The 25620-nt window shown below is 41.4% G+C and overlaps 1 protein-coding gene across 1 annotated transcript in view; it reads left to right on the top strand.

The window, feature by feature from the left end:
• The window catches only part of ctsl.1 (cathepsin L.1), a 16491-nt gene extending 2070 nt beyond the window's left edge, over positions 1-14421 (top strand). The window contains exons 2-8 of the mRNA XM_061967932.2: positions 1891-1994; positions 6425-6765; positions 6847-7038; positions 7644-7809; positions 7884-7989; positions 14138-14241; positions 14310-14421. Of these exons, the coding sequence (XP_061823916.1) occupies positions 1892-1994; positions 6425-6765; positions 6847-7038; positions 7644-7809; positions 7884-7989; positions 14138-14237 (1008 nt within the window). The 5' untranslated portion in view covers position 1891 and the 3' untranslated portion in view covers positions 14238-14241; positions 14310-14421. The remainder of the gene's footprint in view (positions 1-1890; positions 1995-6424; positions 6766-6846; positions 7039-7643; positions 7810-7883; positions 7990-14137; positions 14242-14309) is intronic.
• The last annotated feature ends 11199 nt before the right edge of the window (positions 14422-25620 follow it).

Consider the following 25620-nt stretch of genomic DNA (forward strand, 5'->3'; position numbering starts at 1 on the left):
TCCATGGTTCTCGCCCGGAAAAGGGTGGAGTGCCATCTCCGGGTTGGGGAGGAGATCTTATCCCAAGTGGAGGAGTTCAAGTACCTCGGAGTCTTGTTCACGAGTGGGGGAAGAGTGGATCGTGAGATCGACAGGCGGATCGGTGCGGCATCTTCAGTAATGCGGACGCTGTATCGATCCGTTGTGGTGAAGGAGCTGAGCCGGAAGGCAAAGCTCTCGATTTACCGGTCGATCTACGTTCCCATCCTCACCTATGGTCATGAGCTTTGGGTCATGACCGAAAGGACAAGATCACGGGTACAAGCGGCCGAAATGAGTTTCCTCCGCCGGGTGGCAGGGCTCTCCCTTAGAGATAGGGTGAGAAGCTCTGTCATCCGGGGGGAGCTCAAAGTAAAGCCGCTGCTCCTCCATATCGAGACGAGCCAGATGAGGTGGTTCGGGCATCTGGTCAGGATGCCACCCGAACGCCTCCCTAGGAAGGTGTTTCGGGCACGTCCGACCGGTAGGAGGCCACGGGGAAGACCCAGGACACGCTGGGAAGACTATGTCTCCCGGCTGGCCTGGGAACGCCTCGGGATCCCCCAGGAGGAGCTGGACGAAGTGGCTGGGGAGAGGGAAGTCTGGGCTTCCCTGCTTAGGCTGCTGCCCCCGCGACCCGATCTCAGATAAGCAGAAGAAGATGGATGGATGGATGTTGCGGTTAATAGTATTCTATCTTTATTTGTCCTTATTTATACTCTCTGAATAAATTATGCGATAATGTTCATCAGTCAACTCGTTAATTTTCAATCTATCAAGATAAAACATTATATCACAATCAGATTACAGGATGTTATTTATGTAGTTTGCTAATTTTCCTCGTCTGGTGTACTAACATCACGTGGTTTATTTTATTTTATTTTTTACATATGTAGCCTAATCTACAAAGATACAACAAAGAATTGCTATTGCGACATCTAGAGGACACATTTAGAACAGCAGTTTCTTTCATTCAAAAAAAATTGGCTTGTTTTTATACTGAGCAAACTCATCTCGTGGGCCGGATAAAGCCTGTTTGCGGGCCTGATCCGGCCCTCGGGCCATACGTTTGATACCCCTGGTTTAAACTGTGTGTAACTTTACAGTGGCCAACAATATAAAATATACCGGTACTTGTTAAATAAAACTTTTGCCTTGTTTTCAATGAATACTTAGGCCTACTACGCTACTGTATTTTAAAGTTGGTCATAATGTTAGTACTCGGTTGAGCCAAGTGTTTTTGAGGTGATAGTTGCTGACCAACGTTTGACAACCACTGATGTAGAAATGTGAAGTGAAGTGAATTATATTTATATAGCTCTTTTCTCTAGTGACTCAAAGCGCTTTACATAGGGAAACCCAATACCTAAGTTACATTTAAACCAGTGTGGGTGGCACTGGGAGCAGGTGGGTAAAGTGTCTTGCCCAAGGACACAACGGCAGTGACTAGGATGGCGGAAGCAGGGATCGAACCTGTAACCCTCAAGCTGCTGGCACAGCCGCTCTACCAACCGAGCTATACCGCCCCAATGTATATGTAGAAATGTAGAAAACAAAATCTAAATATGACCCCTTTAAAGGCAATATTAACTAAGTGTAGTTTAAATAGGGAAGGGTCTCTGCTGGTTTATGTTTCAAAACCTGTATTCTCACCATAACCCAGGAATTGGGTTTGTGGCAAAGCAGTGTATACATTTTTACTGTAAAGTGTTGCAGAAGAAATCACTAAGTCTCAGCATAAGGCGCTTGCTTATCATGCAGGAAACATTACGGTGAAGCGTCAAGATGTCCCGCTAAAATCAACATGAGGATTTTACTGGCAATCTTTCTGAGCTCTTTCTACATCTTTTTTTTTTTTTTTTTGTAAATCAGGATGAAGCTGCTGCTGCTTGCTGCGGCTTCCCTTCTGGCCGTGGCCAGCTGTGCAAGCATCTCTCTGGAGGACCTGGAGTTCCACGCATGGAAACTCAAGTTTGGTGAGACAGCAATTTCTCTGTCCCGATCAAATAAAAACCCGAAAAAAACAACAACTTTGTAGACTCTTAGGGAGGTGCTGTTACCAGGACCGTATCGTTATTCGAGTCGAATACATGTCTGAAGAGTTTTTGCCAGAAAAGTCACAGCAATTGTTACTTGGAGGATAATTATTGAGCAGGGGTGTCAAACGTACGGCCCGAGGGCCGGATCAGGCCCGCGAACAGGTTTTATCCGGCCCGCGGGATGAGTTTGCTAAGTATAAAAATTAACCTGAAATGTTTTAATGAAAGAAACCGCTGTTCTAAATGTGTCCACTGGATGTCGCAATAGCAATTCTTTGTATCTTTGTAAATGATACTACCTATGTACAAAATAAACCACATGATGTTAGTGCACCAGTCGAGGAAAATGATCAAACTACATAAATAACATCCAGTAATTGGATTTGGATATACATTTTTTTATCTTGATGGATCGAAAATTAACACCAACATTATCACATAATTTATTCAGAAAATATAAATAACGACAAATAAAGATAGAATACTATTAACCGCAACAGGTAATTGTAAAAAACAAAAAAAACAACAACATTATGATTTGTACAATTTCAGAATGTGCTTGTTCTATTTTTAAACAAAGAAAACAATCTGAAGTTGTCTTTATTTTTAAGTTATCGTGCTGTGATTTTACCAGTCCGGCCCACTTGGATATAGATTTTTCTCCATGTGGCCCCCGATTTAAAATGAGTTTGACACCCCTGCTATAGAGTATTGCACTCAAATGCAAATTGAAAAATTACGGATGTTTGAAGACCTTCAATATTTTGAGGAATTAAAAAATAAATAAAAATAGCTACCAAAAACAGACCTTCAAACAGTTTGTTTGTTAGAATTAAAAGAAAACTATGGTCAAAACATGATGGAACAAGAGCCCACCCAGGATAAGAATGAAAACAAAACCAAACAAGAAAAAGTCAGGTAGAGTCAAACTAACTGAGGAACTTTTTGTTGTATTAGCGGTAATCATCAAAAGTACGTTTTTTATGGTGGCTTAAGTGAAATGTCTCAATTCTAGTTTAGGGATATTCAAACTAATTGGGGCCATATTTTCATGATAAAAAAAAAAAGTTAAAGTACCACTGATAGTCACACACACACTAGGTGTGGTGAAATTACCCTCTGCATTTGACCCATTCCCTTGTTCCACCCCCCTGGGAGGTGAGGAGAGCAGTGAGCAGCAGAGGTGGCCCCGCTCGGGAATTATTTTTGGTGATTTAACCCCCAATTCCAACTCTTGATGCTGAGTGCCAAGCAGGGAGGTAATGGTTCCCATTTTTATAGTCTTTGGTATGACTCAGCCGGGGTTTTAACTTTTGCTCTAACCACAAGGCCACTGAGCGGAAAACTAAGGACCTGTGGGTAAAACTTCTCCCTTTTGGTCGTACTTCCCGTTTCATTTTGTATATTTCTGAGAACCAGCGTCCTCTGAAGTAGACATTGATTTTGGTCTAGAGTTACAAGAGCGCTCCGCTGTTTTTAGGGACATTCTGCAAAAGACCTAGTCAAATATCAGCTCTATGACAGCACACTGTTTTCAAGAATCTGCTACAAAAATTGGGAGTTTCTCACAAGTTTTTTTTGGACTGAACTCACAGAGCCACCAGCTGAATAGCCCAAATGATGAAATAGAGAGGATATAAAATTGAACCTTGAGGAACACCACTAGTACAACTAAAGACGTTAAACAAATGACTACTGACTACAGCAACACCTTAGTTACATGAATCCAATAAATTAAAAAAACTTCCTAAAAGCAAAGGCCTCGAAGGGGTGCCTTGAAGAACACCTCAGTTATGGAAATCACAAGTCTAGACCCCAGTGTTCTGTGCTTGCTGGCAATGTTAAAATAATCAATGGAATGATGTGCCAATGTGTGTATAGTGGTCCAAGATCCTCTCTACCAGTGGTTCTCAAACTTTTTTCATCAAGTACCACCTCAGACAACACTTGGCTCTCCAAGTACCACCAAAATGACCAACGTCAACATACAGTAGTGTAGTAGGCCCAAGTATTCATTAAAAACAAGGCAGAGGTTCTGTTCCATCCATCCATTTTCTACCACTTATCCCTCACGAGGTTGCGGTGGGAGCTGCATTCGGGCGGAAGGCGGTGTACACCCTGGACAAGTCGCCACCTCATCGCAGGTGCATGTCTTTGGAGGTGGGAGGAAGCCGGAGTACCCGGAGGGAAAATATGCAAACTCCACACAGAAAGACCCCGAACCTGGGGATCGAACCCGAGATCTTCTTATTGTGAGGCACACGCAGAAACCCCTGTCACACCGTGCTGCCTGAGTTGTTTTTTTTAACACCACACACTGTAAAACCACACAATTTGGACAGTAACCCTGTGTTGAAATATTTAAGTAAGTGGTTCTTTGGCGGGCAGCACGGTGATACAGGGGTTAGTGTGTGTGCCTCACAATAAGATGGTCCTGGGTTCGATCCCCGGGCTCGGGGTCTTTCTGTGTGGAATTAGCATGTTGTCCCCGTGACCCTAACCCTAACCCTAACCCCTAACCCAGGGGTCGGCAACCCAAAATGTTGAAAGAGCCATATTGGACTAAAAATACAAAAAAAAATCTGTCTGGAGCCGCAAAAAAATTAAAAGCCATATTACATACAGATAGTGTGTCATGAGATATAAATTGAATTAAGAGGACTTAAAGGAAACTAAATGAGCTCAAATATAGCTACAAATGAGGCATTGTGATGCAATATGTACATATAGCTAGCCTAAATAGCATGTTAGCATCGATTAGCTTGCAGTCATGCAGTGACCAAATATGTCTGATTAGCACTCCAACAAGTCAATAACATCAACAAAACTCACCTTTCATGCACAACCTTAAAAGTTTGGTGGACAAAATGAGACAGAAAAAGAAGTGGCATAAAACACGTCCTAGAAAGTTATACATGTAAACAAAGTACGGTGAGTTCAAGGACCGCCAAAATTAGTAGGACAAAACGGCGCTCGCCAAATACTCGAATCAGTGAAGCATGTTTAATATAAACAGTGTGCTTTATAACAATTAGGGAGGTTTGTGTCATGTTTGTCCTCCTACAGAAACCATATTAAAACAAAAAATAGATTGTTTTCCCCTCATCTTTTTCCATTTTTCATACATTTCTGAAAAAGCTCCAGAGAGCCACTAGGGCGACCCCTGCCCTAACCCTACCCTTGCGTGGGTTCCCTCCCACCTCCAAAGACTTGCACCTGGGAATAGGCTGATCCATCCATCCATCCATTTTCTACCGCTTGTCCCTTTCGGGGTCGCTGGAGCCTATCTCAGCTGCATTCGGGGGAAGGCGGTGTACACCCTGGACAAGTCGCTACCTCATCGCAGGGCCAACACAGATAGACGGACAACATTCACACTCACATTCACACACTAGGGCCAATTTAGTGTTGCCAATCAACCTATCCCCAGGTGCATGTCTTTGGAGGTGGGAGGAAGCCGGAGTACCCGGAGGGAACCCACGCAGTCACGGGGAGAACATGCAAACTCCACACAAATAGATCCCGAGCACAGGATGGAACCCAGAACCTTCGTATTGTGAGGCAGATACACTAACCCCTCTATCACCGTGCTGCCAGAATAGGCTGATTGGCAACACTAAATTGGTCCTAGTGTGTGAATGTTAGTGTGAATGTTGTCTATCTGTGTTGGCCCTGGGATGAGGTGGCGACTTGTCCAGGGTGTACCCCGCCTTTTGCACGAATGCAGCGGGGATAGGCTCCATCAAGGGAGACAAGTGATAGAAAAGGGATGGATGGATGATTCTTTGGCGTACCACTATCTGGAGCCCGCGTACAGTTTGAGAATCACTGCTCTATATAACAGTAGCACTCTAGTGTTTTTAGGTATTTTACTGGGGGGACGGCGTGGCGAAGTTGGGAGAGTGGCCGAGGGCTGAGGGTTACTGGTTCAATCCCCACTTTCTACCATCCTAGTCACGTCCGTTGTGTCCTTGAGCAAGACACTTCACCCTTGCTCCTGATGGGTCGTGGTTAGGGCCTTGCATGGCAGCTCCCGCCATCAGTGTGTGAATGTGTGTGTGAATGGGTGAATGTGGAAATAGTGTCAAAAGCGCTTTCAGTTCCTTAAAAAGGCAGAAAAGCGCTATACAAGTACAACCCATTTAACATTTACTGTGTTTGTCTTCCCAGGGGGCTGGTATAGTGTAATTCCCGGAACGTATTTGGCCCGCGGGCCGCCGGTTGAATAACCCCTGTTCTAGTTCAGTCATTCCAAAAGTTGAAGATATTGTTTTGGTGTTTCGATAGTCTGCTGTGTAAGTTTTTAAAGACTATCCATGTTTTTTTAGTGGATTTAGTCCTAGTCAATAACTTCTTGTGATTGTCAGGAAAGTCCTACAGTTCTACATGGGAGGAGTCTCATCGCAAGCAAATCTGGCTGAACAATCGTCGCCTGGTCCTGGTGCACAACATCATGGCTGACCAAGGGATCCGCTCCTACCGCCTTGGAATGACCTTCTTTGCTGATTTAGAAAACCAGGAGTACAGGCGTCAGGTTTCCCAGGGATGTCTGCTCAACTTCAACACTTCCCTCCCTCGCGGCGGCTCCACTTTTCTGCCACAGTCCGAAGGAGCTGACCTACCCCACACTGTGGACTGGAGGAACAAGGGCTACGTCACCGACGTCAAGGACCAGAAGCAGTGTGGTTCCTGCTGGGCCTTCAGCACAGTAAGTACCCACAATACTGCTTTCTGCTGGACCACTGATAAAAAACCCCCCCCGATTGTAACGTCCTCTTCCTCATTCCAGACCGGGTCTTTGGAGGGTCAGACCTTCAAAAAGACTGGCAAGCTAGTGTCTTTGAGTGAGCAGCAGTTGGTCGATTGCTCTGGTGATTTTGGCAACATGGGCTGCAGTGGAGGACTCATGGACAATGCCTTCAAGTACATCCAGAAAAACGGGGGAATCGACACAGAGGTGTCCTATCCCTATGAGGCTGAGGTAACAGAAGAGCCACAGACTGTGTTTGAAGAATTCACTGTACAATTCTGTGATTATACTGCCATTTTAAGGATGCACAAAGACATGACTACCAAGGGTGGATTGTGGCCCATCTAAAAACTGAAGTCCAGCACGTTTGGGTGGTGTGAGGGCTCTGATCTGTTCGGTAACTTTCTCTGGCACGATTGGAAGAAGTGGGCCAGGATCCCCCATTGGCTACAGTCAAATCAAAGATAAACTATAACGCAATCGCTCCTCATCAGTTCTTAATGATAACTGACACATTTCATAATAGAAATAACCCACAAATTCAAAATCCTGATCACTCCGGGTGAGTACATTAGCTTGCGTAATCGAGACTTGCCATTTAATGAATGCGACCGCTCCTCTCACAAGTTATAAATGACGACTGACGCAAAAGAAATAATCAGAATCAGAATCTGGATCATCAGAACAACTTGATATACGACTGGAAATAATCCACACAATTAGGACGATTGCAGTAATATAGTGATGTACCAATACGAGTTCAAGGACGGCCCAGGATAGTCGGGTTATTGCACAGACTCGAATAAAGTTCCCATTTTCTACCCTCCTTCATACAGGATAGCAAATGTCGCTTCAATCCAGACAATATCGGCGCCACGTGCACAGGTTACGTGGACGTGAAAAAAGGCGACGAGCGTGACCTCCGGAAGGCCGTGGCCACCGTTGGACCGGTGTCAGTCGCCATTGATGCTTCCCATGAATCCTTCCAGCTCTATGACTCAGGTGCCTCACATTAATAGGTGTTATCGAATTTGTACCAACCAGATTTGTAATCTATTTTTGTGGTGCGCCAACAGGCCTGTACGATGAGCCACAGTGCAGCACCTCTATGTTGGACCACGGCGTGCTGGCTGTAGGTTATGGCACAGACAACGGACAGGACTACTGGCTGGTCAAGAACAGGTATTTCCTTGATGTGGTTTACGATGAATATTTTCAACTGAAAAACAATGCTGTGTATAAATAAACCTGTTGTCATCTGTTTAGCCGACCACTAAAATGTTACATCATCATTGTTACCACGATATTACTGAAAAATACGCCCTCACTTCGATCATATTCCGCTTTGTAGGTACAAATATGGACTTTTGTCAATTCAGTAGCCTTCCACCATGTTTTGTTGGAACTACTGTTGCAACGATACCAATATTTTGGTACCGGTACTAAAATTATTTCGGTACTTTTCGGTACTTTGATACTTTTCTAAATAAAGGGGAACACAAAAAAATTGCATTATTGGCTTTATTTTAACAAAATATCTTAGGGTACATTAAACATATGTTTCTTATTGCAGTTAAGCCCTTAAATAAAATAGTGAACATACAAGACAACTTGTCTTTTAGTAGTAAGTAAACAAACAAAGGCTCCCATGTAAGTCTGCTGACATATGCAGTAACATATTGTGTCATTCATCATTCTATTATATTGTCGACATTATTAAGGACAAGTGGTAGAAAATTAATTGTTAATCTACTTGTTCATTTACTGTTAATATCTGCTTACTTTCTCTTTTAACATGTTCTAGCTACACTTCTGTTAAAATGTAATAATCACTTGTTCTTCTGTTGTTTGATACTTTACATTAGTTTTGTATGATACCACAAATTTGGGTATCAATCTGATACCAAGTAGTTACAGAATCATACATTGGTCATATTCAAAGTCCTCATGTGTCCAGGGACATATTTCCTGAGTTTATAAACATAATATACATTAAAAAAAAACGAAAGAAGATGTTGTGATGCCAAAAAATATCGACATAATCGTAGTAGTATCGACTAGATACGTGCATGTACTTGATATCATTACAGTGGATGTGAGGTGTAGATAAAGTTAAAGTTAAAGTTAAAGTTAAAGTACCAATGATAGTCACACACACACACACACACACTAGGTGTGGTGAAATTTGTCCTCTGCATTTGACCCATCCCCTTGTACACCCCCTGGGAGGTGAGGGGAGCAGTGAGCAGCAGCGGTGGCCGCGCCCGGGAATAATTTTTTATGATTTAACCCCCAATTCCAACCCTTGATGCTGAGTGCCAAGCAGGGAGGTAATGGGTTCCATTTTTTATAGTCTTTTGTATGACTCGGCCGGGGTTTTAAACTCACCGATCTCAAGGCGAACACTCTTTTTTACAATGTTTTTTTTTTTTGCAGTTGACTAACTTCAGCGTTCACCGATAAACACTGTAAATGCTATCATTTTGATAAGTAAATTTAGCACGATTATTAATAGTCTGTATACCGCTTTTTTTCAAACGTTTTATTTTCAAACTTTTTTTTTTGAAACCGCGCTTTATTGCTGCAAACTGTTATTTGGCAAAACAGAGGGCATGCGCAGCTGACATAGCACCCCCCGCCACCCCGAAAGGGACAAGTGGTAGAAAATGTGCAGAGATGCCCATTTTTAATGCACGTATATCCTGCATGCATGTTGTGTTGTAATGCAAACATACCCTCAACATGTGAAATTCAATGTCAACTAACGTAAGTGCTAATAAGTGCAGTATCATCACACTTAGTCGCTGCTGCCAAAGTAACACGCTTCGTTAACATGCTGGTCAATCACCTGTGTGAAGCTGCCCAACCCCCTTCTTGTCCAGATGTCCTCAAACTCGTTTGTGCCGTTATGGTTTTTAAGTTATTCCGAAATACATTTCCTGACCAGTGATATCATCTAGACCAGGGGTCGGCAACCCAAAATGGTGAAAGAGCCATATTGGACCAAAAATACAAAAACAAATCTGTCTGGAGCCGCAAAAAATTAAAAGCCACATTACATACAGATAGTGTGTCATGAGATATAAATTGAATTAAGAGGACTTAAATGAAACTAAATGACCTCAAATATAGCTACAAATTAGGCATACTGATGCAATATGTACATATAGCTAGCCTAAATAGCATGTTAGCATCGATTAGCTTGCAAGTCATGCAGTGACCAAACATGTCTGATTAGCACTCCACACAAGTCAATAACATCAACAAAACTCACCTTTCATGCACAACTTTAAAAGTTTGGTGGACAAAATGAGACAGAAAAAGAAGTGGCATAAAACACGACCTAAAAAGTCGGAAAAATGTATACATGTAAACAAACTAAGGTGAGTTCAAGGACCGCCAAAGTTAGTAGGACAAAACGGCGCTCGCCAAATACTCGAATCAGTGAAGCATGTTTAATATAAACAGTGTGATTTGTAACAATTAGGGAGGCTTGTGTCATGTTTGTCCTCCTACATAAACCATATTAAAACAAAACAAAATTTGTAACAATTAGGGAGGCTTGTGTCATGTTTGTCCTCCTACATAAACCATATTAAAACAAAAAATTATTGTTTTCCCCCCTCATCTTTTTCCATTTTTCATACATTTTTTAAAAAGCTCCAGAGAGCCACTAGGGCGGCGCTAAAGAGCCGCAGGTTGCCGACCCCTGATCTAGACCGCCCTACCCAGTCCAAATCACCCCAAACTTCTTCCATTTGTTTGTGGTGCAAAATTATTTTGTCAAACTATTATAGTTTTTAAGTTATTAACGTTTCATAAGCAGCCTCCCCAAATTGTTAAAATGTCCCCAAAACAGTCCCTAAAGTTTTTTTTGGCTAGGTTTGTGCTTCAAACATTTTTGGTCTAACTATCCTAGTTTTTAAGGTATTAAAGTGCTAGCTTTTTGAGCTAATTTTGCAACCGTTTACCCTAGAGTCATATAACTTGGTATGCGACAGCTGTTAACTGTTAGTGTGCTAACGTTAGCATGTTAGCACGCTGACAATAAAGTGCTAACTTTTTTTTTCAAACTTTACATTTTTTTTCTCTAATTCCGCAGCCATACACCTTACAGTCATATACCTTAGTATTTGAAACATGCTAACTGCATGCTTGTTTACGTTAGCATGCTAACATTAAAGTGCTAGCTTTTTGAGCTAATTTTGCAACCGTATACCCTAGAGTCATATAACTTGCTTTGTGACAGCTGTTAACTGTTAGTGTGCTAACGTTAGCATGTTAGCACGCTAACAATAAAGTGCTAACTTTTTTTTCAAACTTTACTTATTTTTCTCTAATTCCGCAGCCATACACCTTACAGTATATACTTTCTTATTTGAAACATGCTAACTGTATGCTTGTTTACGTTACCATGCTAACATTAAAGTGCTAGCTTTTTGAGCTAATTTTGCAACTGTTTACCTTACAGTCATATACCTTAGTATTCAAAACATGCTAACTGCATGTTTGTTTACGTTAGCATGCCAACATTAAAGTGCTAGCTTTCTGAGCTAATTTTGCAACCGTTTACCTTACAGTCATATAACTTGGTGTGTGACACTTGTTAACTGCTAGCATGCTTATGCTAACATGCTAACCTTAAAGTGCTAACTTTTTTTTTTAGCTATTTGTACACTTTTTTTCCCGTAATTCCCCAGCCATACACCTTCATATAACTTGGTATGTGACAAATGCTAACTATTATTATAGTCACATTAACTTGCTTGCATGCTAACATTAGCATGCCAACTTTTTGAGCTAGTTTTGCTACCGTTTACCCCAGAGTCATATTACTTGGTATGGGACACTTGTTAACTTTTAGCATGCAAATGATAGCATGCTAGTTAGCTAACTTAAACATGCAACATTTTTCATCTACTTTTACACTTTTTTTCTCTCTTTCCGAAGCCATACACCTTACAGCCGTGTTAATTGATGTGTGAGACATGCTATTGATTGATTGATTGATTGATTAATTGAAACTTTTATTAGTAGATTGCACAGTACAGTACATATTCCGTACAATTGACCACTAAATAGTAACACCCGAATAAGTTTTTCAACTTGTTTAAGTCAGGGTCCACATTAATCAATTCATGCTATCTGTTAGAATGCCATCGCTAGCACATTTGCTAAGTGTTAGCATTTTAATGTGCTAATGCTAACGTTTTAGGCTAGCGCTGTAATTCATTTTGTACAGTTACACCTAAAACTCACGGATTCAGACACTGGGCACCATCTAATAAGTACGGAGGCTTCCGGCGACCCCCAGCCAGAGGTCCAGGGCACAGATAGCAGCCCATCAAAATTTCTGCGGGAATTTTCTAGTTAACATGCTATTATTAATAACTAGGCCCCCAACTATGTAAACATCTCCCTCAACTTCTCCCATTCATTTGTGCAACATTTGTGCAGGTTTGTGCTGCAAAAAAATGTTGGGCTAATTATTATAGTCATTCATTAAAATAAAAAATAAAATTGCCCTACCCCAGCCCTAATCGTTTGTACTACGTTTGTGCTGCAACATTTTTTGGCCCATCTATTAATGTTTTTAAGTTACTCATGTTTTATGTTTTTTATGGTATTAACGTGTTATTATTCATAACCAGCAGATCCATAAAACATTAACATAACTATAATAATTGGACCAAAACATTTCTGCAGAACAGAACCGGCACGAACGTAGCAAAGACGATTGGGATTAGTTTGGGGAGGTTTTGACAAGGTGGTTATAAATATTGAAGCATTAGTCATTTAAAAACTATGATAATTAAACAAAAGTGTTGCCAAGGGGGGGAAAAACCTCATAGCCATAGCACACATAAACATGTGTGTAAGAGGGACACATCAAAGAAGACAAAGGACATTAAAGACATTAAAAGAGCAGAGCTGATGCAACCAGCCATTTCGACACACAACTACAAAAGTAAAACAACAACAACAACAAAAAAACACAGACACTGTGGTGGCTTCTGTGGTGTTGCACGCCATCGTCTGCTAGGGTGGGGGCATACTTGCCAACCTTGAGACCTGTGAATTCGGGAGTTGTGGGGGGGAGGGGTATCGGGGGGTGTATATTATAGCGTCCCAGAAGAGTTAGTGCTGCAAGGGGTTCTGGGTATTTGTTCTGTTGTGTTTATGTTGTGTTACGGTGCGGATGTTCTCCCGAAATGTGTTTGTCATTCTTGTTTGGTGTGGGCTCACAGTGTGGCGCATATTTGTAACAGTGTTAAAGTTGTTCATACGGCCACCCTCAGTGTGACCTGTATTGCTGTTGACCAAGTATGAAGCGTTCACTTGTGTGTGTGAGAAGCTGTAGATGTTATGTAAATGGGCCGGCACGCTGTTTGTATGGAGGAAAAGCGGACGTGACGACAGGCTGTCCTCGGGTCAGCATGCGGACCTGAGTGCGGACAGCATGCGGCTGTTAAGGGGTGAAGGTTTCAGGTGAGAGAGGACGCTAAAGACAGTGCCTTAAAGGCACGCCCCCAAAATTGTTGTCTGGGTGGAAATCGGGAGAAATTCGGGAGAATGGTTGACCCGGGAGATTTTCTGGAGGGGCACTGAAATTCGGGAGTCTCCCGGGAAAATCGGAGGGTTGGCAAGTATGGGTGGGGGGGGGGGCATGGCCAGAGACAGGAGCAGACCCAACAAAGCAACCCTCGGCCAGTGTCCAGTCTCCATGGATGAGCGAGGAATACGTCTAAGTTAAAGTTAAAGTTAAAGTACCAATGATTGTCACACACACACTGGGTGTGGTGAAATTTGTCCTCTGCATTTGACCCATCCCCTTTGATCACCCCCTGGGAGGTGAGGGGAGCAGTGGGCAGCAGCGGTGCCGCGCCCGGGAATCATTTTTGGTGATTTAACCCCCAATTCCAACCCTTGATGCTGAGTGCCAAGCAGGGAAGTAATGGGTCCCATTTTTATAGTCTTTGGTATGACTCGGCCGGGGTTTGAACTCACAACCTACCGATCTCAGGGCGGACACTCTAACCACTAGGCCACTGAGTAGGTCACTAGGCCACTGAGTAGGTAAGGAGACCGAGGTGTCCAATACCTGCTCATTCAATGGGACCGGTTTGGGGTGATTTGGACAAGGTAGGGGGGGCTGGATGACATCACTCATCAGAAAATGTATTTTACAATAACTGAAAAATCATAACGGCACAAACGAGAATTTTGGAAAAGGTGTGTTGGTCAAAATCCCACATTGTTCGATTGGTTTTGTTTGTCCATCTCTGAATGTCACATGACTTAACTATAACAGATCATGATATTTTCCTAGCTGGGGTCTCGTATGGGGCGACAAGGGCTACATCAAGATGAGCAGGAACAAAGACAACCAGTGTGGAATCGCTACTGCAGCTAGCTACCCCTTAGTGTGAACAGGTAAGGAACAACTCAGTTCCTACTTTCTTCTCTTTCATTAACGCGTTCTTCGTTTGTTGTATTTGCAGGGCCAGAACCAGGTGAACAATGATGGACATTTTAGGTTGTATTTCAGATTTTTTTTTATTTTTTAAGTGCAATTGTAAAAACATGTGATTAAATAAAAAACCTGGTATTAAATGGTCTGTTTTGCATAAATATTGACGTAAAAACAGTTGTTATTTTCCAATAGAAAAAGTACATGGTTAGATTTTGTATTAAGGCTGGGAAATATGGACGAAAAAGTATATCTCCATATATTTTTACTCAAAGGGGAACATTATCACAATTTCAGAATCGTTAAAACCATTAAAAATCAGTTCCCAGTGGCTTATTATATTTTTCGAAGTTTTTTTTTCAAAATTTTACCCATCACGCAATATCCCTAAAAAAAGCTTCAAAGTGCCTGATTTTAACCATCGTTATATACACCCGTCCATTTTCCTGTGACGTCACATAGTGATGCCAACACAAACAAACATGGTGCATAGAACAGCAAGCTATAGTGACATTAGCTCGTATTCAGACTCGGATTTCAGCGGCTTAAGCGATTCAACAGATTACGAATGTATTGAAATGGATGGTTGTAGTGTGGAGGCAGGTAGCGAAAACGAAATTGAAGAAGAAACTGAAGCTATTGAGCCATATCGGTTTGAACCGTATGCAAGCGAAACCGACGAAAACGACACGACAGCCAGCGACACGGGAGAAAGTGAGGACGAATTCGGCGATCGCCTTCTAACCAACGATTGGTATGTGTTTGTTTGCCATTAAAGGAAACTAACAACTATGAACTAGGTTTACAGCATATGAAATACATTTGGCAACAACATGCACTTTGAGAGTGCAGACAGCCCAATTTTCATAAATTAATATATTCTGTAGACATACCCTCATGTCAGCAGGCCAGGGAAGCTAGGGTCGATATTCTTCTCTTGATCATCTTCGGGACAGTGTGAGCCAAAACATCCAGGAGGTTTAGCTCGCTCGTCTGCGGGAACAAACTGCCGCCATTGCTTGCCGTGCTACGGAGGTCCTTTGTCCCTGAATTGCTCACACACTCCGGCAGATTCAATGGGGGTCTGGCGGCAGATTTCTTTGACTTTATCGTTGGAAATGCATCTGCTTTGAGTGTCGCAGGATATCCACACATTCTTGCCATCTCTGTCGTAGCATAGCTTTTGTCGGTAAAGTGTGCGGAACAAACGTCCAATTTCTTGCCACTTTCGCATCTTTGGGCCACTGGTGCAACTTGAATCCGTCCCTGTTCGTGTTGTTACACCCTCCGACAACACACCGACGAGGCATGATGTCTCCAAGGTACGGAAAACAGTCAAAAAAACGGAAAATAACAGAACTGATTTGACTTGGTGTTTGAGAAAATGGCGGATTGCTTCCCGAGAGCGAATAACAGAAAGGTGTTTAATTCGCCAAAATTCACCCATTTAGAGTTCGGAAATCAGTTAAAAAAATATATGGTCTTTTTTCTGCAACATCAAGGTATATATTGACGCTTACATAGGTCTGGTGATAATGTTCCCCTTTAAACTCCATATTCGATATACATCTCGATGTATTTTCCGGTGAAAATATTTATATAAAGATATTCATTTTTAAGCGAAATTCACTGAAATTGAAGTGAATGACAACTGTACTGTAAACACTTTTATTAACCCAGTTAGTCAAGATGGGTATTTACAGCATAGAAAAGAAACGGTTTAAGTAGCGCAGAATTACATAACATAAATAAAATTAATTAAAAATATAATTTTATAAAATATTATTTCCATGTAAAATAAATAACATAGCTACTCAGTGGCCAAGTGGTTAGAGTGTCCGCCCTGAGATCGGTAGGTTGTGAACCCCGGCCGAGTCATACCAAAGACTATAAAAATGGGACCCATTACCTCCCTGCTTGGCACTCAGCATCAAGGGTTGGAATTGGGGGTTAAATCACCAAAAATGATTCCCGGGCGCAGCACCGCTGCTGCCCACTGCTCCCCTCACTTCCCAGGGGGTGAACAAGGGGATGGGTCAAATGCAGAGGACAAATTTCACCACACGTGTGACAATCATTGGAACTTTAACTTTAACTTAACTTTAATAATACAAATTGTATCAAACTCAGATAAAACAATAATTTGCAGGCAGGCACTCTTTAATTCCCAGTCGACGATGTAATGGACTGTTACACGTCTGTGGTCAGTGCCACGTAAGTGACTTGACTTAATTGTGCGACTATGATGTGTGTTTTTTTTTTTTAAATGATTCAACTATTCAATGTCGAAATATAAAGAGTAGAAATAATGAACAAAATATCAGCAACTGTCTTGTTGTAAAACACCAATGAAAAGAAAATGTAGCATTTAGACAGGCTATACTGTCATCACATGTCTACAATCATGTGTGTTCTTCAATGTGTGTTCCACCTATTCCATGTCGAGAGCAGTTTTGATTTGGGCTTACATGATAAACAACTCAAATGTTGGCCATTGTTTTATCCAGACACATGCATTTGTCCAAATATGGCCAAGTAGACGCATTGTGGGTTTCCTGGATGTCGTCTACATCGCTAAAAGAAAAATCTAAGGAAGAGAATCCCTCTGCCATCTTCCACTATTTTTTTTAATACAAACCCCGTTTCCATATGAGTTGGGTAATTGTGTTAGATGTAAATATAAACGGAATACATAGATTTGCAAATCCTTTTCAACCCATATTCAATTGAATGCACTACAAAGATATTTGATGTTCAAACTCATAAACTTTTTTTTTTTTTTTTGCAAATAATAATTAACTTAGAATTTCATGGCTGCAACACGTGCCAAAGTAGTTGGGAAAGGGCATGTTCACCACTGTGTTACATCACCTTTTCTTTTAACAACACTCAATAAACGATTGGGAACTGAGGAAACTAATGTTGAAACTTTGAAAGTGGAATTCTTTCCCATTCTTGTTTTATGTAGAGCTTCAGTCGTTCAACAGTCCGGGGTCTCCGCTGTCGTATTTTACGCTTCATAATGCGCCACACATTTTCGATAGGAGACAGGTCTGGACTGCAGGCGGGTCAGGAAAGTACCCGCACTCTTTTTTGACGAAGCCACGCTGTTGTAACACGTGCTGAATGTGGCTTGGCATTGTCTTGCTGAAATAAGCAGGGGCGTCCATGAAAAAGACGGCGCTTAGATGGCAGCATATGTTGTTCCAAAACCTGTATGTACCTTTCAGCATTAATGGTGCCTTCACAGATGTGTAAGTTACCCATGCCTTGGGCACTAATGCACCCCCATACCATCACAGATGCTGGCTTTTGAACTTTGCGTCGATAACAGTCTGGATGGTTTGCTTCCCCTTTGATCCGGATAACACGATGTCGAATATTTCCAAAAACAATTTGAAATGTGGACTCGTCAGACCACAGAACACTTTTCCACTTTGCATCAGTCCATCTTAGATGATCTCGGGCCCAGAGAAGCCGGCGGCGTTTCTGGATGTTGTTGATAAATGGCTTTCGCTTTGCATAGTAGAGCTTTAACTTGCACTTACAGATATAGCGACCAACTGTATTTAGTGACAGTGGTTTTCTGAAGTGTTCCTGAGCCCATGTGGTGATATCCTTTAGAGATTGATGTCGGTTTTTGATACAGTGCCGTCTGAGGGATCGAAGGTCACGGTCATTCAATGTTGGTTTCCGGCCATGCCGCTTACCTGCAGTGATTTATCCAGATTCTCTGAACCTTTTGATGATATTATGGACCGTAGATGTTGAAATCCCTAAATTTCTTGCAATTGCACTTTGAGAAACGTTGTTCTTAAACTGTTTGACTATTTGCTCACGCAGTTGTGGACAAAGGGGTGTACCTCGCCCCATGCCGCTTACCTGCAGTGATTTATCCAGATTCTCTGAACCTTTTGATGATATTATGGACCGTAGATGTTGAATTCCCTAAATTTCTTGCAATTGCACTTTGAGAAACGTTGTTCTTAAACTGTTTGACTATTTGCTCACGCAGTTGTGGACAAAGGGGTGTACCTCGCCCCATCCTTTCTTGTGAAAGACTGAGCATTTTTTGGGAAGCTGTTTTTATACCCAATCATGGCACTCACCTGTTCCCAATTAGCCTGCACACCTGTGGGATGTTCCAAATAAGTGTTTGATGAGCATTCCTCAACTTTATCAGTATTTGTTGCCACCTTTCCCAACTTATTTGTCACGTGTTGCTGGCATCAAATTCTAAAGTTAATGATTATTTGCAAAAAAAAAAAATGTTTTATCAGTTTGAACATCAAATATGTTGTCTTTGTAGTGCATTCAATTGAATATGGGTTGAAAATGATTTGCAAATCATTGTATTCCCTTTATATTTACATCTAACACAATTTCCCAACTCATATGGAAACGGGGTTTGTATATAAACAGCTTGAAAATTCCCTCTTCTCTTCTACGACTCTCTCGTCATTTGGGATGTCTGTTGTGATTTCCCTTCCCGGTTCCATACCTTTGATTGGCCTAATCTCAACCAATCGTGACTCGTCATAGTAAACAACCAACCAATCATGGATGTTCTTATACTGCAAGCACATCTTGGAAGGAGGAAGGAGAGGGGTTTAGTAGCCTGTGGAGGAGGGGTGGGGAGGGGGGGAACGAGGAACACAACAAATAGGCGGCGTTTGGTCATTTTAACGTAAAACAAATTATATCGATTAGGGATAAGCGGTAGAAAATGGATGGATGGATGGATTACGATATTTTCTTAATTCATAACTTGTTTAAAAATATATCGATATATCTCACAAACTCAATATATCGCCCAGCCCTACTCTCTGTGTTTAAAAGAATCAAATAATGCATACTTCAGATATCAAAAGTAGTGGCCAACATTGCATAATACAAACTAGAAAAGCACTCAAAGGGCGCAGACCTCAACCAGGCCCTAACTCCCAATAGTAAAAAAGTCCTGAACCCGGACAGTCATCCGGATCAGCCCCAAAATGTTATGTTTTTACTCACGCCCAACGATTCGCAAGTAAAAAAACAACTACCGGTATGTTCTTCAATTTAAAAAAAAACACAATATTCTGCAAGGGAAAAATAAGCCACACTTGCACCCGTAATTCGCACCCTCCAAAGACAGGTGGGGCTGCTGAGTCAATTAAAGGCCTTCAGAACTACTTATTTGCACATGGTGATGTCTACTAAAAATAATTAAAAACTAGACAAAAGTATTGGGACACTTAGGACTAAAACTGGACAAAAGTATTGGGACACTTAGGACTACCACTGGACAAAAGTATTGGGACACCTACACTGGACAAAAGTATTGGGACACTTAGGACTACAACTTGACAAAAGTATTGGGACACTTAGGACTAAAACTGGACAAAAGTATTGGGACACTTAGGACTAGCACCTGCCAAATATGCGGGCCTGACCAACGCTGCTTGCAGCTTTAATTATTATTATTATTTATATATATATATATATATATATATATATATATATATATATATATATATATATATATATATATATATATATATATATATATATACAACCCCCCATACAGCAAAAACGTCTCAACGAACATTGGACACAAATTCCTCAATCTGATTGACAAACACTTTCCCAAAGACAACATCCTAAGAAAAGTATTCAACAAGAACAACATTAAATTGAGCTACAGCTGTATGAACAATATACGACAAATCATCTCAAACCACAACAAAACAATTGCAAATGAGCCGTCGGCCCTCAGACAGAACGACTCCAAAACCAACAAAGGATGTAATTGTCGAAAGAAACCTGATTGCCCTCTCAACGGGGGGTGCTTACAAACATCAGTTGTCTACCAATCTAAGGTAATACGCAAGGACATTAACACATCCGACACATATGTAGGATTAACCGAGGGAGAATTCAAAACCAGATGGAACAATCACAAGGCTTCTTTCAGGAACAAAAACCTGCGAAATACCACAGAACTCAGCAAACACATTTGGGACCTCAAAGACAATAATGTTGAATATTCAATAACATGGCAAATTCTTGCATCCAGCACACCTTACAATAGTGGTAATAAAAGATGCAACCTATGCTTGAAAGAGAAACTGTTTATTATTTACCGTCCAGACCTGTCATCGCTCAACAAGCGCAGCGAAATTGTAACAGCATGCCGCCATAGACGGAAACACCTCCTAGGTAACACATGAGCCAATCACCACGCCCCTAGGCCAGCCTGTACCCACCCACTCTGTGCCCTATATAAACCATGGTATGCGAATGCTCCCATTAAAATCTCCTGACGATTGAGGGTACCCCCCCTCACGAAACAGGCCTGTAGAGATGAAATAGTCTTGTGATTTTTTCCCACACATACATATATATATATATATATATATATATATATATATATATATATATATATATATATATATATATATATATTCTAATTATTATTATTCCCTATTCATGGTTTCAAATTGTGAGAAAGTTGACTTCCGTTATTGTAAACCACTTTTCCATTCCACATGCATTTACTTAAAATTAAAGGCCTACTGAAATGCGATTTTCTTATTTAAACGGGGATAGCAGGTCCATTCTATGTGTCATACGCAATATTGCCATATTTTTGCTGAAAGGATTTAGTAGAGAACATTGACGATAAAGTTCGCAACTTTTGGTCGGTGATAAAAAAGCTTTGCCTATACCGGAAGAAGCAGACGAGTAGCGTGACGTCACAGGTTGTGGAGCTCCTCACATCCGCACATTGTTTACAATCATGGCCACCAGCAGCGAGAGCGATTTGGACCGAGAAAGTGACGATTTCCCCATTAATTTGAGCGAGGATGAAAGATTCGTGGATGAGGAAAGTGAGAGTGAAGGACTAGAGGGCAGTGGGAGCGATTCAGATAGGGAAGATACTGTGAGAGGCGGGTGGGACCTGATATTCAGCTGGGAATGACTAAAACAGTCAATAAACACAAGACATATATATACTCTATTAGCCACAACACAACCAGGCTTATATTTAATATGCCACAAATTAATCCCGCATAACAAACACCTCCCCCCTCCCGTCCATATAACCCGTCAATACAACTCAAACACCTGCACAACACACTCAATCCCACAGCCCAAAGTACCGTTCACCTCCCCAAAGTTCATACAGCACATATATTTCCCCAAAGTCCCCAAAGTTACGTACGTGACATGCACATAGCGGCACGCACGTACGGACAAGCAATCAAATGTTTGGAAGCCGCAGCTGCATGCGTACTCACGGTACCGCGTCTGCGCATCCAACTCAAAGTCCTCCTGGTAAGAGTCTCTGTTGTCCCAGTTCTCCACAGGCCAATGGTAAAGCTTGACTGTCATCTTCCGGGAATGTAAACAATGAAACACCGGCTGTGTTATCCGGCACAACAGTCAAGGGGTGCATTCTACGGCGGGGGTGCGTTATCCGGCGCAACACCTGCCGCAATACACCGCTTCCCACCTACAGCTTTCTTCTTTGCTGTCTCCATTGTTCATTGAACAAATTGCAAAAGATTCACCAACACAGATGTCCAGAATACTGTGGAATTTTGCGATGAAAACAGACGACTTAATAGCTGGCCACCATGCTGTCCCAAAATGTCCTCTACAATCCGTGACGTCACGCGCAGGCGTCATCATACCGAGACGTTTTCAGCAGGATATTTCGCGCAAAATTTAAAATTGCACTTTAGTTAGCATGTGTTGCAATGTTAAGATTTCATCATTGATATATAAACTATCAGACTGCGTGGTCGGTAGTAGTGGGTTTCAGTAGGCTTTTAATATAATATAATATAAATTAATAAAGTTAATATAATAATTTTAGTATGTTAATATCACGCATTTTATTGTATTTTTAATAAAGAGTGAGCAGTTTCCCTACAATTGTACTACATGTGACTCATATACTGTAAATTAATAACATCATTAAATGCGTATGAAGTGATCTTCCTGCTGCTTTAAAAACACCTAAAGGTTGTTTTTATGGGTAATCCAACTAAAGCACATCCCCAAAAGTGACTTTATTCTCACTGTACTTGGCGTGTTGCGTCACTCATCTGTGCTCTATAAAGTCTCCACAAATAAAACCGCGATAGCTTGAAAAGGATCGGGCTCATTTGTCACGGGCAATCTAACTTAAGTGTCTCTGAGTTTAGTGCCTGGCCATCAAACTGGAAAGCACATCAGACCGTGCTGAGAACAGCAGTAACACATGCAACTCTCAAAGACTGAGACCAGAGAGGATATTTACCTCTGCCAAGGAGACCAAATATAATTAGATTGTCTTTGTTTTGCTAGCAGGATTACACTAAAACGGCTTCATCGATTCCCGTAAAAAATTGTCGAGTGGGTATGTCAATGATCAAGAAGAGCCCATCCAATGTTGGTGCAGTTCTGGACAAAAGTGCCGATTCAGGATTCATTTTGCACTTGTGTTAATATTTGACAATTATATTGTTTAAAGGGTAAACAGATGCACACAAATATACACCATATTATCACACATTACACCTTTTTTTTGGAATGTATTTCCTTTATAAGGTCTCTTGGATCAAGGTGGTTATGTGGGAGCTGTCTTCCTGGATCTGAAAAGAGCTTTTGACTCACTAAATCATAATGTACTCATTTAAAAAATGTCTCACTTTAATTTCTCTAATGGTGCACTCTGCTGGATGAGAGCATACTTGTCAAATAGAAAACAAGACTGTTCAGATGGGAAACTCAATGTCACCTTACCTTAGCTGTTCAACAGGGGTACCCCAAGGCTCTATCTTGGGCCCAATTCTGTTCAGTCTCTATGTAAACGACTTACCTACAGTCTGCCCCAGGTGTTAATTTGAAATTATATGCGGATGATACAGCATACTTGCCAACCTTGAGACCTCCGATTTCGGAAGGTGGGGGGCGGGACGGGGCGGGGGCGTGGTTAAGAGGGGAGGAGTATATTTACAGCTAGAATTCACCAAGTCAAGTATTTCATATATATATATAAGAAATACTTGACTTTCAGTAAATTCTAGCTATACATATATGTTTATTGTACATATATATATATATATATATATATATATATATATATATATATATATATATATATATATATATATATATATAAAATAAATACTTGAATTTCAGTGTTCATTTATTTACACATATACACACACATAACACTCATCTACTCATTGTTGAGTTAAGGGTTGAATTGTCCATCCTTGTTCTATTCTCTGTCACTATTTTCCTAACCATGCTGAACACCCTCTCTGATGATGCATTGCTGTGTGGCATCACAAAAGTGCTTTCATCAAATGCACTACAGTCCGGAATCTTCCATTTCTCCCTAGCATGGCCCAAAACTGGTCAATCTTTGCTTCCTGAGGAAGATCTTCACTGCCAAGCACTTGGTAGTCCACTACTTCTTCCCGTAGGCTATCCAGGTCCAATTTGCAGCTGCGGCTTGGAACTTACAAGCGTATTTCTTCATCTTACTCGTCGTCGGCGTCGCCACGGCTGTATCTTCCTCGTTCTTCTGCTTCGTCTCCTTGTTGTGTGCGCAGTTGTGCACTGCAGTCTCTAAAAGCCGTAGATGTTTTTGTCACATATGCATGTACAGTAGATGGCAGTATTGTCCTGTTTAAGAGTGTCACAACATTGCTGTTTACGGCAGACAAACTGCTTTACGGTAGACGAAAACTTGACTGCTGTTGTTGTGTGTTGTTACCGCGCTTGGAGGACGTTAATGAAACTGCCTAGCAATAAACCCACATAAGAAACCAAGAACTCGTCCTCGATCATTCTACAGTTATAACGTGATTGGGCAGGCATGCTGTTTATATTGTGGGAAAGCAGACGTGAGAACAGGCTGTCAACACGTCACTCAGGTCCGCATGGAGCTGGAGGGGGCGTGGCCTCCAGCTCCGCCTGAATTTCGGGAGATTTTCGGGAGAAAATTTGTTCCGGGAGGTTTTCGGGAGAGGAGCTAAATTTCGGGAGTCTCCCGGAAAATCCGGGAGGGTTGGCAAGTATGTTGTAACACATCAAAATTCGGTCAAATGGTCACGTCTATAAGAGGAATGCAATCCTGGAATAAGTTGCCCACACACATTAGAGACTGCGATAACTATCCATCCATCCATCCATCCATCCATCCATCCATCCATTTTCTACACTTAAAAAAAAAAAAACTCAAACACTGGCTAAAAATAAATCAGACATGCACCCATTAAACCATTAAACTCTGTTTCCAGACTCCAGCTCGTTCCAGTGGGCTTCTGTCCAGCGTATTTGAAGCTATGAGAGAATTGTATGTCCTGGTCTATTGTCTTGTAATTGCAACTGCTTGTCTTGTCTGTTTTATGACGTCTTATTTATCTGGTTCTTATTTCTGTCATCGTGGTTTTTAAAGTCGAATGTGTCTCACTGTGTTATTTTAGAAACCTGCTTTGGGACTACAGCTGAAAAGGACCGGTGCACAAGTTAGGACCGATATCATGGTCCCAATACGGAAAACCCATGAATCTAATAGAAAATGTCTCATTTGCACCCCTGGTGGTGAAATCTATCAAAATTAGGATGGTCCCAAAAAGGAGGGATTTTTCAAATTGACTGTTGCAAGTCTTGTGTATTCTTTGTAACTTGTTTGTGTGTGCTATGGCTATTGAGGTTTTTTTTCCTGGTCTCAGTCTGCACCCCTTAGACTGAATATTTTTTTACTCTTCCCCTCCACCCCACCAATGTTGACCTGTTTTCCACCTTTTTAAGGGGCGCCGGAAGTTGGCTGACCCGTCAGCGGTCCTGTTCTGTCTCCCTGTAATGTTGGTCTGCTCTTGAGTGGGACTGTGCTGAAAACTGTGTGTCCGTTTTAAAAGTGCTCCCCCTCTGGTCAACATATGAAACAACAAGTGTGTGTACAAAATTGAAGTGCTCCCCCTCTGGCCAACATATGTGATAACAAGTGTGTGTAAGAAATTGAAATGTGCTCCCTTTGGCCATAATTAATTAAAAAAAAAAAAATGTATATAGAGACATACTGTAAAAACTTGAAGTAAATAATGAAGATTAAAAACCAATTACAAAAAAATCAATAAATAAACTAAACGCTTACCTTTTTTATATTTGCATAGTATGTATATATTATTTATGTTGTAAATACAAATATTTATATATCAAGAAAGGGTGGTCCTAAAGAGGTAGGCCTTTTTCGGAGGTCTCAAGAAGGTAAGAAATACAAGAACGTGTGTGTGTGTGTGTGTGTGTGTGTGTGTGTGTGTGTGTGTGTGTGTGTGTGTGTGTGTGTGTGTGTGTGT

This window comes from Nerophis lumbriciformis, linkage group LG08 (assembly GCF_033978685.3).
Source record: "Nerophis lumbriciformis linkage group LG08, RoL_Nlum_v2.1, whole genome shotgun sequence".
NCBI lineage: Eukaryota > Metazoa > Chordata > Actinopteri > Syngnathiformes > Syngnathidae > Nerophis > Nerophis lumbriciformis.